Source organism: Chelonia mydas, chromosome 7 (genome assembly GCF_015237465.2).
Source record: "Chelonia mydas isolate rCheMyd1 chromosome 7, rCheMyd1.pri.v2, whole genome shotgun sequence".
NCBI lineage: Eukaryota > Metazoa > Chordata > Testudines > Cheloniidae > Chelonia > Chelonia mydas.
Window position 1 is genome coordinate 27,543,718 of NC_057853.1, and position 13,720 is coordinate 27,557,437.

Consider the following 13,720-nt stretch of genomic DNA (forward strand, 5'->3'; position numbering starts at 1 on the left):
CATACTTGTGGCACCTTAGAGACTAACAGATTTATTTGGGCTTATGCTTATGCCCAAATAAATCTGTTAGTCTCTAAGGTGCCACAAGAACTCCTCATTTTTTTTTGTTTTGTTTTGTTTTTTTCTGTTCAAGGTTAGTTTATGTAAGCGTTTCTCAAACATTGGTCTGCAGACCACTGCTGTTTTGCAGAGCACACATGGGTGGGTGATGCTATGTACCAGGTGTAGCCCCATCAAGGACACTGTTAGAATATCTAGAGGCTGTTCTAAATGGAATTTAAAAACTCCCAACCAAAACGAAAACAAAAAAATCCTGGAAGGCCACTTCTACGCACACTGCCCAGCTGTTTCATGTTCCTTCATCAGCTCTTCTTCTGGTGTAAATTAAACTAATCAAATTTGTGGATGACACCAAAACTGTAGCGGTTGCTACCACCTTGGAAGATATAACGCAACTGTATGGTGAGCTGGAGACATTAGAATAGTGGGCCCTGACAATATACAGGGGAGTTTATACTAATAAAAGTAAACCCCATGCCCAGGAAGAGAATATGAGCAGCACAGATACAACACTGGGGAATATTAACAAATAAACTTCACTCACTGTATTAAGATGAGTTTATTTCCATGCTGGCTCCATAGTACTCACCTAATATTCTTTTCAATTAATACTATATTTGCTGCAGGGAAGATGTGGAATCAGTCTGGGAAGAAGAGTTAGCCCATGAGAGGATCTGCTGCTTAAGAAGTGGTGCATTATGTGAAAAACTATTGGTTTTCTTAAAATAAACGTGTATTTATGCTGTGATGTTATCCATTCAGCCACCTCCTATCATCACTATATAATGAAAAACATGCCAAAGATTTCATAAAGTATAAATGAAATGCAACTACATATTGATGAGATGATCAGTAACAAATAACTTATTAAAGGCATCCCAAAGCATATGGAAACTGCAAATTTAATCAGATTTTGAGAGATAATCTACATTTTATCTAGGGAGATAATTCTTTAATTTGTCATTTGCTCCTAATCAAAATGCATTATCTTAATTTTTTTATTAGCTATATAACTGATTTTTCTAGTTGCATTAGCATAATTAAGGCTCTAGTAAGATTTAAAATGGAATCATGTGACTATTTCCAGATATCATTACTCGATTGGTAGTATTTTAAATTTCATCAAATGATTTAAATTTTAGGTAGAGACTGATGACACACGTAAAAAGTTTCCTCTATCACAGAATAATATGCAAAAAGATATGTGTAATATAATGATAAAAACAAATAGTATATTATGTTGCATGGTGGGTTTTTTTCACAAAAAGGATCTCCAAATACTTATAAAACTTTAAATATTCAACACTCACTTCATCCACCACAGAAATGCACTAATCTCTTGAATAGAATGTGACAATTCTTTAATAGCACACAATAGTTAAGGAAAGGAACTTTGGGGAACTGCAGGGAAATTTGATAAGCCGGCAGAATATAATTACTCAAACTGGAATTCAGCCAGGATACCTTTTGTTTGGGTGACCTATAAAAAAGCCAATACGCTCTTGGGGGTGAGGGCCTTGGTTTTACTTCTCATCCAAAAGATGGGGGGACCAACAGCAAAGCTGCCTCTTCTACAATGCTGAGAAGAGTGCTACTTATTATCTCACCAACATTTGAGTTTCCCAATAAGGAAAAAACAGCTCAAGATAGCATAGATTTATCAAGCAAGTTGCAAAATGGCTTCCTGAGTTGACTTTCATTTAGCTTAAAGAGTATTATGTGTAGTATGGAGGCTGTTAAATACTGCCCAAAGAGCCCTAATATGTGGCCTATGACTAAGCTCCTGGGTTTAAACAGAACTGTGACTTATCATATTTATTTGTAATGTAACTGTAACTGGAGGGCAGTCAAAAACCTAATCAGCCATAGGTTGTCATATTTCTAGTAAATTTTTAAAAAAGCTGATTTTATTCATCTTTCAAGGCAGATACAAGTACAACAATATATTAGGGTTGTGTGGGATTTATTTAAAAAACAGTGTGCAAAGGATATGTACATCAGGTGCATCTTTCATGCTCCAAGTGAGTATTCAGTTGGAGGGGACTAAAAAGTGTCTTAAACTTTTGGCCTTTCTGAAGAGTGATTGAAAAGGCTGCAAGAGCCTTAAAAGTAGTGGCCACAGAGTTGTCTTGGTCTGGCCACCCTGGTCTCAGTGGCAGGAATTCGTGGGTATTTGAGGACATTTCTCATTCAGAAAGGTGGGAGAGGCCAACTAGTTTAGTGCTTTTATGCTGGGGGAGGAGAAGAGTGCTTTCCAAGCATTACTGTCACTCCTACTATGAGAGCTTTAGTGTGTGTGCGTGTGCATGAGGGCGGGAGGTGGAGCAACTCCCATGGATTTCTCTAGGCTAAATTCAGGAGAGGTGGTGTGAGGTACACAATGGATGTAATGAGTCATAAAATGGATGTCACAGCAAAATAGAGATGTTTGCATCAATTTGGCATTAAGTAGATGTGTAAAATGAGGTTAATTTACATTTGAAAGAGTGTAAAAAGGGTTGTAGCAGAAAAGCAACAGAAGGGGGTAAGGTAAGTTAATGCTTTCCAATGGGAGAAGAGTTTTAAGACCAGATCTGACACACAAATTTCACTGACTTAATTGATGATTTTCTCCTAGTGATAACTGGATGTCATCAACTCTGTCCTTTTTCATTTTCTCTGTCAGCTGCCTTTGAACCGGTTGACCATAATATTTTGTTGGTTGCCTGCAGCCCTACTGGTGATAGATGGTTTTGCTCTTGGGTTAACACTTGACATTTGAAATAAAAAAGTTGCATTTTGCATGTTTTTAGCAGTAGTTGCTACAGTACTTCAGCATGTGTGATTTCAAAAATGCAATGTGAACATTTTGCTTTCCTTTTGCTAGTCGTACTAAAAAGGCTATGGCATTCTTTGTGAAAATATGTACAACTAAGGCCTGGTCTACACTTGGGGGTGGGGCGGTGAGCTAAGTCGGTCTAAGTTACGCAACTTCAGCTACGAAAATAGCGTAGCTGAAGTCGACGTACTTAGAACTACTTACCACGGTGTCTTCACTGTGGTAGGTCTACTGCTGCGGCGCCCCTGACGACGTCGCCTACGCTTCTCACTCCAGCGTCAACGGGTGAGCGCTTGGTGGTCGATTTATTGGGTCTTCACTAGACGCGATAAATTGACCCCCGCTGGATCGATCACTCCGGAAGTAAGTGTAGACATGCCCTAACAGCCCTACTGGTGATTACCAGCAACTAGCCAAATTCTACCCGCAGACCTTGCTACCCTACTGGTGTCAATAAGTTGGATTGGGTGTAATGAAGTGCAGAATTTGGCTAATATTTTGCCTTTTAGGCACATACTGCACTGAGCGAAGAACAGAGGCCAGTCCCTCCTGGAAGTTCAAGGAATGCCAAGAGAGTATTCCCCACTCAACAGCTCACTGAAGTCAATGTAATGACCAGCACTGACTATAGTGGAAGTTCAGTCATGCCCATGAAGTTGCTCTATGGAAAGACCAGCACCAATGGCAGCACGGAGCACACAGATTGCCATAAAGAACAGCCCCTGTGTAGGTGGGCAACAGGAGGGGGAAGCTCCTTGCATCCTCTCTCCCTGGTGCACCCATGCAGAGGCCAGGCACAGTCTCCCACTTGGACTTCTTGTCATGTCTTTTCAAAAAATGCAGGAGATGACCAACATACCTCCCCTGAGTATCTGTACATGTAAATTAACCAGAGTTCTAAAATGAAGGGTGACATTACATGAACAATAGGATGCAGTTGTAGGAAAGCCTTGATCAAAATAAGGGAGTACTTCAAAGGCTTTCTTACGCTCTGTTCCATCGCAACTTTAATGAGCAACCTCACCTCTCAAAGTTACTTCAGTGACTAGACAGTGCTTAATTTGTGCCACGGCTTGCCAGGACTGTCCCAGCTCCTCTGGGCTTGGCAGCGTATAGCCCCAGCCCCTCTAGATTTGGCAGTTCATAGCCCCAGCACCTATGGGCTTGATAGTTCATAGCCCTGGCACTTCTGGGTTTGCTGCATTAGTTATGAAAGTATCTAATTGCTTGAGCCCCGGCACCTCTTTCACTACAAAAGCAGCACTGGACTGGCGGTGGTATTCTTCACTTCCTGTCATAGAATCATAGAATATCAGGGTTGGAAGGGACCTCAGGAGGTCATCTAGTCCAACCCCCTGCTCAAAGCAGGACCAATCCCCAATTTTTGCCCCAGATCCCAAATGGCGCCCTCAACGATTGAACTCACAACCCTGGGTTTAGCAGGCCAATGCTCAAACCACTGAGCTATCCCTCCCCCCCTTGCAAGCCATTCTGTATTACCTTATGGCACTGCTAACCACTTGCCATCTTTCAGCACAGGGGTGATTGCATTGCAGTAGTAGGTAAAGGACTATATGTACCTTTCGTATGGTTTAGAAAAATATATAAATCATCTGGCAATCAATTCGGCTGCAAGTGATTCTCCATATGTAAGACTATTATCATTATTACATAAAGCACATATACAGTTTATCATGGAAGTGTGGTATACGTTGCAAAAACAGTGCCACCAAGGGCACTGGAGTCGAGTAAAAGTGATATTGTATGCTAGCTACTTTCATTATTTTAATCTATTTAATGGGAAAACTTGTAAAAATTCTTTTATAAGATGTGAGGCTTGTGGGAAAAAATAAAAACACCTCTTTGTGTAATAAATTATAGTTTCTCAGGTATAACTCACAGGCCTAGAATTATAAACCCTACACACACACACACCATTCAACTAAATCTCTTTAGATAGTTTAAACACAAGTTTGATGGCAGTGGTGTGTCCCTAAATTATGCAGTCTAAGAGACACTGATATGCATGCTTAATAACCTTTAAGCTTCCATTTTGGGAGAGGTGATCTGAGGTGGGCTGAGGGAAGCAGATAGAATTTGGAGGCAGGCAGAGGGGAAACATGGGGCAGGGAGAGACAGATAGAAGTGGCCCCTACCATCCAGCAGCACCAGTTGCCTCATCACAGAATGGTCAAAAATGTTCCAAAAAATATGCCGTGCCCCAAATCCCACAATTATTTGCAGGTATATGAGGGGAGGAGCATCATGGGCCGATTTTTCAGCTATTGTGTGCGGAGACCCACTGGTATGAAGGCAACAGAAAGAGTAATTCTGTCCTGTCTGTTTCCTCCTTTTTTAATCCCCACATTTGAGCAATTTGCTGCAAGTAACAATAAACAGAAAAGTCCATTCCTACTTGGAAACAGTGTTTTTTCTACTAATTATTTGATCTCTTATTAAATTAGAATGGAGAATTTTGATCATGGGCAGTGGGTGAAGCTTCCCCTTGGAGAGGCTAGCTCCCTGTCCTGCCTCTTCCGCCCACATCCACCCCTACTCGGCCCCAGACCCTGCCCCCTTCCCACTCGGCTCCCCCTGCTGCTGCTCGCCACATTCCTCCTCTCCTCCCGCTCTTCCCCCGCAAGGTCCCCACCGCCTGTCACTTGCTGTGTCCCTTCACTCCTCCACCCCCCTCCTCTGCGAGGCCCTCACCACCCACAGGGACCAGGCAAGCAGTGGGCAGGGGGTGGAGGAGAGGAGGGATGCGGTGAGCAGCAGGGACCTCCGGAGACGGGAGAGTGGAGTGGAGAAGAGGAGGAACTGGAAGGCACAGGAAGAGGCAGACGGCAGGCGTGGCCACCACAACCCAGGTGTTCGGCAGCAGTTTGGCAGCAGCTGTGCCAGGGGAGACTTGGCCTATTATACGCACCACCTGCGATTTTGGTACTGTGGCTTGAAAACTCACTCAGTGCTTTATGCTATCAGCTATCACATGTCCAAATACACAGCAGGGGGAACACCATCCTATCATCCTGAAATACCCTCTCATAGTCAAAGTAAGCAGGCATAATAGAGGGACTACCTAGAGCTGATGCATGCATGTGGGTGGAACATGTGCACACCCAATCCAGGTAGTAAACCCAGAGCCCTGCAAGTATTTGCCATTTTAACGGTGCGGTAGCTCTCATTCTGGAAGCCTGATAGATATTTTAGGATCAGGAGGAAATAAACATTTTTTTTGTAAGGTGAGCTAATTTCTGAGCCTGTAGGTGTTAAGATTTCCACTTTAAAGAATTCCAGTAGTCAGACCAGTAACAGGGTCACCAGTAGTAAGTAAGGGCCATAACAAGTAAGCTATGCTACTCTAGGGCATGTCTACACTTGGAACTGTGGATGTGATTCCCAGCTCAAGGAGACACACTTACACTAACTCTCATAAACCTTCCATGCTAAAATCAGAATTTAGCTGTGGTAGTGCAAGCCCTGAGTACCTGCATAGGATGTCAGACAGGTATGTACTCAGGATGGTTAACTTGTCCTGCAGCTCACGTTTCTGCAGTTACAGTCTATTTTTAGTGTACTAGCTTGATGAGAGGTACGGCGATTATGGAGCTGGAAGTCGCACCCACAGCTCAAACGTGGACAGACTGACATGTTCAAGTCCATTTGATTTAGAGAAAGATTTTGCAAACTGAAAATGTAAAATTTACATGTATAATTTTGTCATTGCAACAGTGAAGTAGAGGAATTTTGCTAGTGTCAGGATGTCCAAGCTGACAAGCAGGGCAGGAGATGTGCTATTTACAGAATTTCGATAACTGGACAGTACTGAGCTGTTCCATGAAATCTGAATGCTGTATGTCTCTCTCCACAGTGGTTTGCCAGATAAAAGAAAGGAAAAAACAGACGGGTATGTTGCAACCATGAGAGAAGAATAATTTTGAATCTATTATTCCATTCTACTTTTCTTACTGATCATAATACACTGTGGTTAGCTAATACACTGTGGTTGGCTAATATTGACACAGTTAGATTTAGACAGTGGGTAGGACTGCCCACGGTTGGGGAAATGGTCCTGCTCCCTTGCTGTCTTTTATCTCGTTTAAGCCCCTTTCCTTTGTGCTGGGAGACGTTCTGATAAGACTTACAACCACACAATCCCACTGAAGTTAGGGGGGCTGCAGATGGCATAAAATTGCTCAGAGTTAGGCCCACCATCTCCCAGGTTTCTCCTCCTCCACTCACCTTCCTATCTGATCTCTCCCAGGCCTCTCTGATACCTTTCATTTTTCTCCCAACCCGGACTCCACTGTTTTTGTTTTTATCTCTTCTCAATCTCCCAGTATTTCATCTCTCCTCTGATATGCAAATACAAGATCTTGCTGCCCTGACATGTCCTATTTTCATATGTCAGCTTCCCAGGTGCTATAGTGAATGTCGGTCTGTGCTGCCCCTCCTACCTGTATGTCAACTTGGAACGACAAATCAGCATCTAGTTCTCAAGAAAACAATATCAGACCCATGTTAAAATACTCCCTGGTGGAAACTGTTATCAACTGCTTCTCAGGCTAGTGTACTAAAATTCAAGATCAAAATAAGAAGTTATCACTCTTATTAAACCTGTTTAAACTATATGGACTTTACCTAGCATTAATTGAATGTCAGAAAAGTCCTGATCCAACATAAACTGGGAAAAGTGTAACAACTGGGGGTCTTACAAGGGTAGCCTTTTGTTTCAAAGCCCAGTTCACTAATCTAGAAGGCATCTTCCTAGGGCAGAAGTTTCCAAACTATAATCTGCGGACCAGTAGTCCATAGACCACTTGCTGGTGGTTTGTGGAGAGCTGGCTGATCAAATGGAACTGTCTCTCCTTGTTTTCACTTGCTAAATTGCATTAAAAGACAGACAAAAGTACTTTGCAAATATTTATTTTTCATATACACAATTGCCAAAGTGACGTTATATAACTGCAAACAGGAGAGGAGATGGTATATGTGATTATCTGTGGGAAAGGAACTGGACAAGTCATGGGAGAGAAGGTTGTTCCTTAAGATAATCTGTCCATTAAGAGATGATGCATACTATGAAAATATTTAAGAGTTCCTGCCCTAGGACATTACAGAAACACAAGCAAAAAAACCAGTAGCTTAAAAGAAAGTGGCATGAAGAAGAGAAGGAAAATGACAGCTCAGAAGTGACACTTCATTTCAGCTGACTTATTATCAGCTTTGTCTCATATTTCTGCAATGAACCTATTAAACTTAAGCAGTTTTTATATAACTGCTTGCTACTGTTTTAGTAGCACACCAAGAAAGACATTTTGCACTTACCTTGTTATAGATAGAAAGCCTACTTCTTATGTTTTGATGAACGAAGGACCCAAAGTGTCAGTTAAATAAAATCCTTGAGGTACTACCCAATCATCAACAGTCATCTACCTGCTATTTCAAATAAGCTTACAAAATGGTTAGTTAAAATGTAAAAACAAATTCACCTGTAGAGCGATTGTGGTGTTCTTCGCTGGATGTTTCCCCACCAGTCCTTGTTCTTTGCGTTTCTTGAATTTCCTAAAGTAGTCCTGTATCAGGAAGGTGGCATAGAACTTCCCCACGGTTACCTCATCATCTAAATGAACAGACCAGACAGATCTCTCCCAAGTCAGCACATTTCACCAATAGCCTAAACACTCACATCTGATTCAGGAAAACAAATGTGATGGGTGCAACAAGCACTATGCTTTCACCTTATAATAAGATAGCCTAAACCTAGCATAAAGCAATATTTTAGCAGACAGTCTAGCTCAATTAGAATTAAGTGAAGTAGTCCTTAATGTAGAAGAAAACAGAATATTTTACTAAGTTCTAGCAGGTAACTTTTTAATTAAATCATAAACATGTTAGTATCTGCACAGGAGTTGAATTACTGGCTTTGATTACTTTGAACAAATTTATTAAAATCAGAGCTACAGAAACTGAATATGCTCAGAAGATTGACTATATAAAAATGAAATGTCCTGTTTTTAATTTATTCTTGCTCAGTTACTTCCTACCAAACCAAATTTGCACAGTTAACATATCAAAATACAATTTTTTGAACTGCACCATCAAAGTGGTCTCAAATCTATTTATCTGTCTTTGTAGTTCCCGTACTGGTGCCCCACCAGCATAGTATCTGAGCACCTTTCCGGCAGCGTTATATCTGCTTATTATTGCCTACCAGCAACAAAAATTCTGAAATGAGAATTTAGGGACAAATCCCACAGCCCTCATAAATTCAAAATTAATAAATAAATAAATAAATAAATTGAGAGTCTTTTTTGAGTAAGAATTTGCTCATTGGCTAGCATATGACAATAGTAGCATGTATGAGGCAGAACATGTTTCCTACAGCAGCATATTGACTCTGAAATGCTAATAAATGTAAAGGTATGTTTTGCCAGTTAATTATCTAGCTATAATTCAGAAGATACTGTCATTTGGTGAGCAGCATAAAAATGAGCAATTTTTACAGAGTCGCTTTTGTGAACCATACCACACTTTTATATGGAAAGCCCAGTCTTCAAATACAGGTGCCTTAATAAGATAGCCAGATCCCACATTCAAGTTCTCAGCTCAGCACTTAACTATGTATATGCTTATTTTATGAGACCAAAGGCCAGTTTGAGCACCCAAATATGGATTTTTGATGTCCTAGTAAGGAATACATATTAGAGAGCTATGGACATCTTATTGCTTAAAAATATCCCATGTTGGGTATTCTTTACTTTCCTGGACTTACTTTTAGAGTGAAGTTTGCTGCCTTATTTGTTTGTTGCCTTCTCTCTTGATATTTTTAACATACTGATAAAGCTGTTTGCAATGCGGCTGCTAATTAACACGGTATTATACCTCAAGGGGAACTGATGTGTTTTAGAATATTGGTGGTGCCAAAGTCTACTTTGCTGTTAGTAGGCCAAATCCTGACGGGTGCTAAGTATCTGTAACTTCTATTGACCTCATTGTGAAAGACAAGTACTTAATACCTCTCAGGATCTAGGTTAGTAGACACAACTGTGACTTCTATTGGCTGAATTTAGAAAGACTATATGAACACTAAATACTATGTCTAGACACACTGTAACACACGTTTGCTGGGAAACATATTGTGGATTGTATTTTACACACATTTCAAATGCTCTTCTGTCTTTTTTTGTATCATGTCATACAGTACCACTTTGATTAAAATTGAGTCTCCCTTTGACTTTGCATTATATGTTATCTCATGTCCTGAGAGATCCAACAGGTTAACTGGTTCCACTGCTACCTATAATATGGCATCTTTTAAGAATTTAAGTTTAATTAATTTACTCCTTTTAATAATGTTACTGTAAGTGCACATAATATTTCATTTTGATGGTCTGTTTCTGTAGTTAGTTTCAGTAACTACAATGTCCTTTTGTAGCAGTATAGAATTAAATCCATTATGATGACATTTTTATATTTATAGCAGCATCGTTCTCAAACTGAATTCTTTAATTATCTACTGTTCAAAATAAGCTCCTTTCAGACCAATAAATATCGGTGACAGTAAAGTCTGATGTGGGCCAAATTCACCCCAGACATAACACCACTGAGTTCAGTGGAAATACAGTAAGGATATATTTGGAGCAGCTTTTTATTTTATGTGCCTTTAAAAGTATCAAAGGACAGCAAGGAAAAAACTATTGCTAATTTTGTTTAAAGTGGCTTGGGTTGGGAGCCCAGTCTGTTCCACCGTAGCATTCAATGTAGCATCATTGGGCCTGCTCTTGCCAAGTGCTGATGCCTCCTTAAAGGTACTGAGCCTCCCAAACTCCCACTGGCTACAGTGGGAATGGAGGGGGCTCAGCGCCCCACAGTAAGAGCTCATCACTGCACAGGATCAGGTCCTAAGGCAGAATGTTTTTCCTAGACTCTCTGAAGTTAGTTATTTAATCTCTGTGTGAACACTTCCTTTGTTGTACCTGTCATCACTCTTGGCAGCTGTTCAACTGACTCATTGTTCTGTTTTGAATGTTCGGAAGATTTCCCTGAAAGTCATCTAATCTCAACCTTTCTTCTTTAGTTTAATTAAGACCATTACTTCTTGAAATATGTCCTTGCTCCGGCTCCCAACATAAGTCTTTCCCCATCCTTAATATTATTTCCTCTCCAGTGTTTGAACAGAGCTCTTAAGGAAATAATATGTGAAATGGTTTGTGAAAAGAACAAATGAGTAGAAATGAGACATTGTACCACATACACTATGGGCCACACTGACAGCATGCCTCAAGCCAGTCCATGATGCTACACAACCACTTTTGCACTGCAGCTTTGTGTGCCTACCAGCACTGGCATACACCCACTTTTTCTGTGCAAATTAGACAGACTGAGTTCCCAGCTGCCTAATTTGTTTATGTAAATGTTAGTGTGTGCATGCAAAAGGGATGCACACATGCTTTTGCAGGCACAGTCAGTTGTATATGGAGACCTGGGCACAGAAAATTTGAGACTGGGCCAAAGGAAGTTATCCTTGACTTTGTTTTTGAGTAACACACATGACTAGAGATGTATAGGCAGGGAAGCAGCTAAGTAGAAGTGATCACACCACAGAGAGATTTTAATTACAGCTAAAAGGAGAGCAAAAGAAATTATTTACATGGAACATATTTTTAAAGAAGGCAGAAAGTGTTAAATGAGATTGAATGGGCTTGGAGGCAAAGGATGGGGGAAATCAGAGGAAAATTCCTTTTCCAGAAAGGAGATGGACCTTAGTGGTTCTTGGTTATGTCTTCCGCCCTAGATTCTCTTACATTAAGAACATTAATTCATGCTAAACACAGCAAACATCTAATATTTTGTCTTTTGCAAGGGACTTTCTTGAGCTGAAATCAGTTGTTAATTACTAATGATTTAATGAAATCTGTTTACAGTAATTTGTAATTTAATTTGTGCTAGTAAATATTTATTTAATTTTTTTATATTGCATCTACGTACAGCTCAGAAAAAATGTAATTTGATTTCTTTCCATTCTGTCAATCAGGGAATTGATTGGTTCTGATCCTGTTGTGCAGGCATACTGCATGTGTAAGTATATGAAAAGATCTAGCCTGCATCAACACAACAAAAAAATACTGCAGAAAAAAATAGTAGATTGGCCAATTTAAATACCATTGATGTAACAGATTTTGATATACTGAACCGAGATACTTTGCTCATATTTGATTAAAGACTTATTCACTTACAGACTGTTACTTAAACATCAGCTTTTGTATTGCTATCTCTTATTTTTCTATTGAATATTGTTTCAGTAAGAACTATTTTATGTTGTATACCAACTACTTTACATTCATAGCAGATATGAATGTAAAATAGTTGTATTTCTCTTTTCTCCTTTCAGTAGGCTAAGATACCACTGATTTCTGTATTTCACTTACTCATCTAAATCATACTGACTAGGCTCTGCAAGGAAACAAAACAGGACTGAAACAGAAAGATATGATCTTGTCAAGTGACTGGAAAAAGAACTTGGCCACATGGTCTTATATTTGTACTATACTATTGTAAATCTTTGGAGACAATCTGTTTTCTACAGTTTTAATGATGGTCCACATTTTTTATCTTCTGTCCTACCTACACTTAAGAACTACATTTTTGAAGTAAGTATTATGGTACTAGCAATGGATTTTAGTATAACCGAAAGTTAATATACAGCTTGTAATCAGCAATGAAATGAAACCAAAGTTTAAAAGGTGAACTATAGTGCAACTGTAGAAGATTAATTCTAAGAATATAATCTTTAAAGATTCTCTATGAGATTAATTTATGCAGGCACAGCTAGCTATTCTGAAGCATGCATCCATATTTCAATAAAAATGTAGGGGAATAAAGAGGCAAGAGGCAACACTAATTCCATGCCACCACCCTAAAACAGAATTGCTTCAGAATATTCTGAAAGACTGATAGTTGAAAGGAACAGAGGCTGCAGAAAAAGCTCAAGCACATAGTTACAACAGTAACAAAGCAATTCATATATGCCATGCAAGCACTTAGGTGCAAGGCTAAAAAGAATAGAGTAGAACACACACAAAAAGTTGTTTTAAATGTGCAGTATCAGTTCCCCTTTTGGTAGCCAAATTGTCTACATTTTTGGCATCATCCCCACTTTTAGCTGGCAGCCACCACACCAGTAGCAAGTGGCTCCCTCCAGCGCTAAAGCTAATGCTGCTTCTTGAGTCATGCCGAAGAGCAGTGCAGCCAGCATGCTCTCTCTCCCCTAGAGACTGAGAATGTCACCTTCAGAGAGAGATCAGCCTCCACCACCATCGGGTCTGGGATCTTGAGTCTGCTTCCAAACCTGAGTCTGATCAGTCTTGAAAGTACAGTAAGCTACAAAACATACCAGATGATTACAATGGATCTGTATCTTGGATGTCTGGATGTATTACTGGTATGGATGATACTGTGCAACAGATCCTGCACCTTTAAAACTTGAAAAAGCAAGTCAAAAACAGTCACCTAACCCTACAGGATATTACTATACATGTATATATTGTAAAGAAAAGCTATATATATATATATATAATATATTTATATATAAATATATAACAAAAGATTTGACGTGTCATTTTACAGTACGTAATAAGAAGTAACATACATGCCTTGTAGTTCTTGCCAACGTACTGAAATCAGTGGAATTTAAAAATCTATTTATTTTGACCCATATTCCAATCTCAGTTATGCTTGTGTAAATGTGGACCAACTCCACTGTCTGCAGACAGTGGAATTGCTCTGAATTTAAATGAGTGTAACAGAGTGAAGATTTGAGCCTTTTGGCTTAATAAA

The 13,720-nt window shown here is 39.8% G+C and overlaps 1 protein-coding gene across 6 annotated transcripts in view; it reads right to left on the reverse strand.

Moving 5' to 3' along the window:
* CACNA1D (calcium voltage-gated channel subunit alpha1 D) overlaps nt 1-13,720 on the reverse strand; it is a 321,562-nt gene that overhangs the window by 40,056 nt on the left and 267,786 nt on the right. For all 6 annotated transcript variants that reach the window (XM_043551625.1, XM_043551623.1, XM_043551627.1 and 3 more), the window contains one exon: nt 8,374-8,504. In XM_043551625.1, the coding sequence (XP_043407560.1) occupies nt 8,374-8,504 (131 nt within the window). The remainder of the gene's footprint in view (nt 1-8,373; nt 8,505-13,720) is intronic.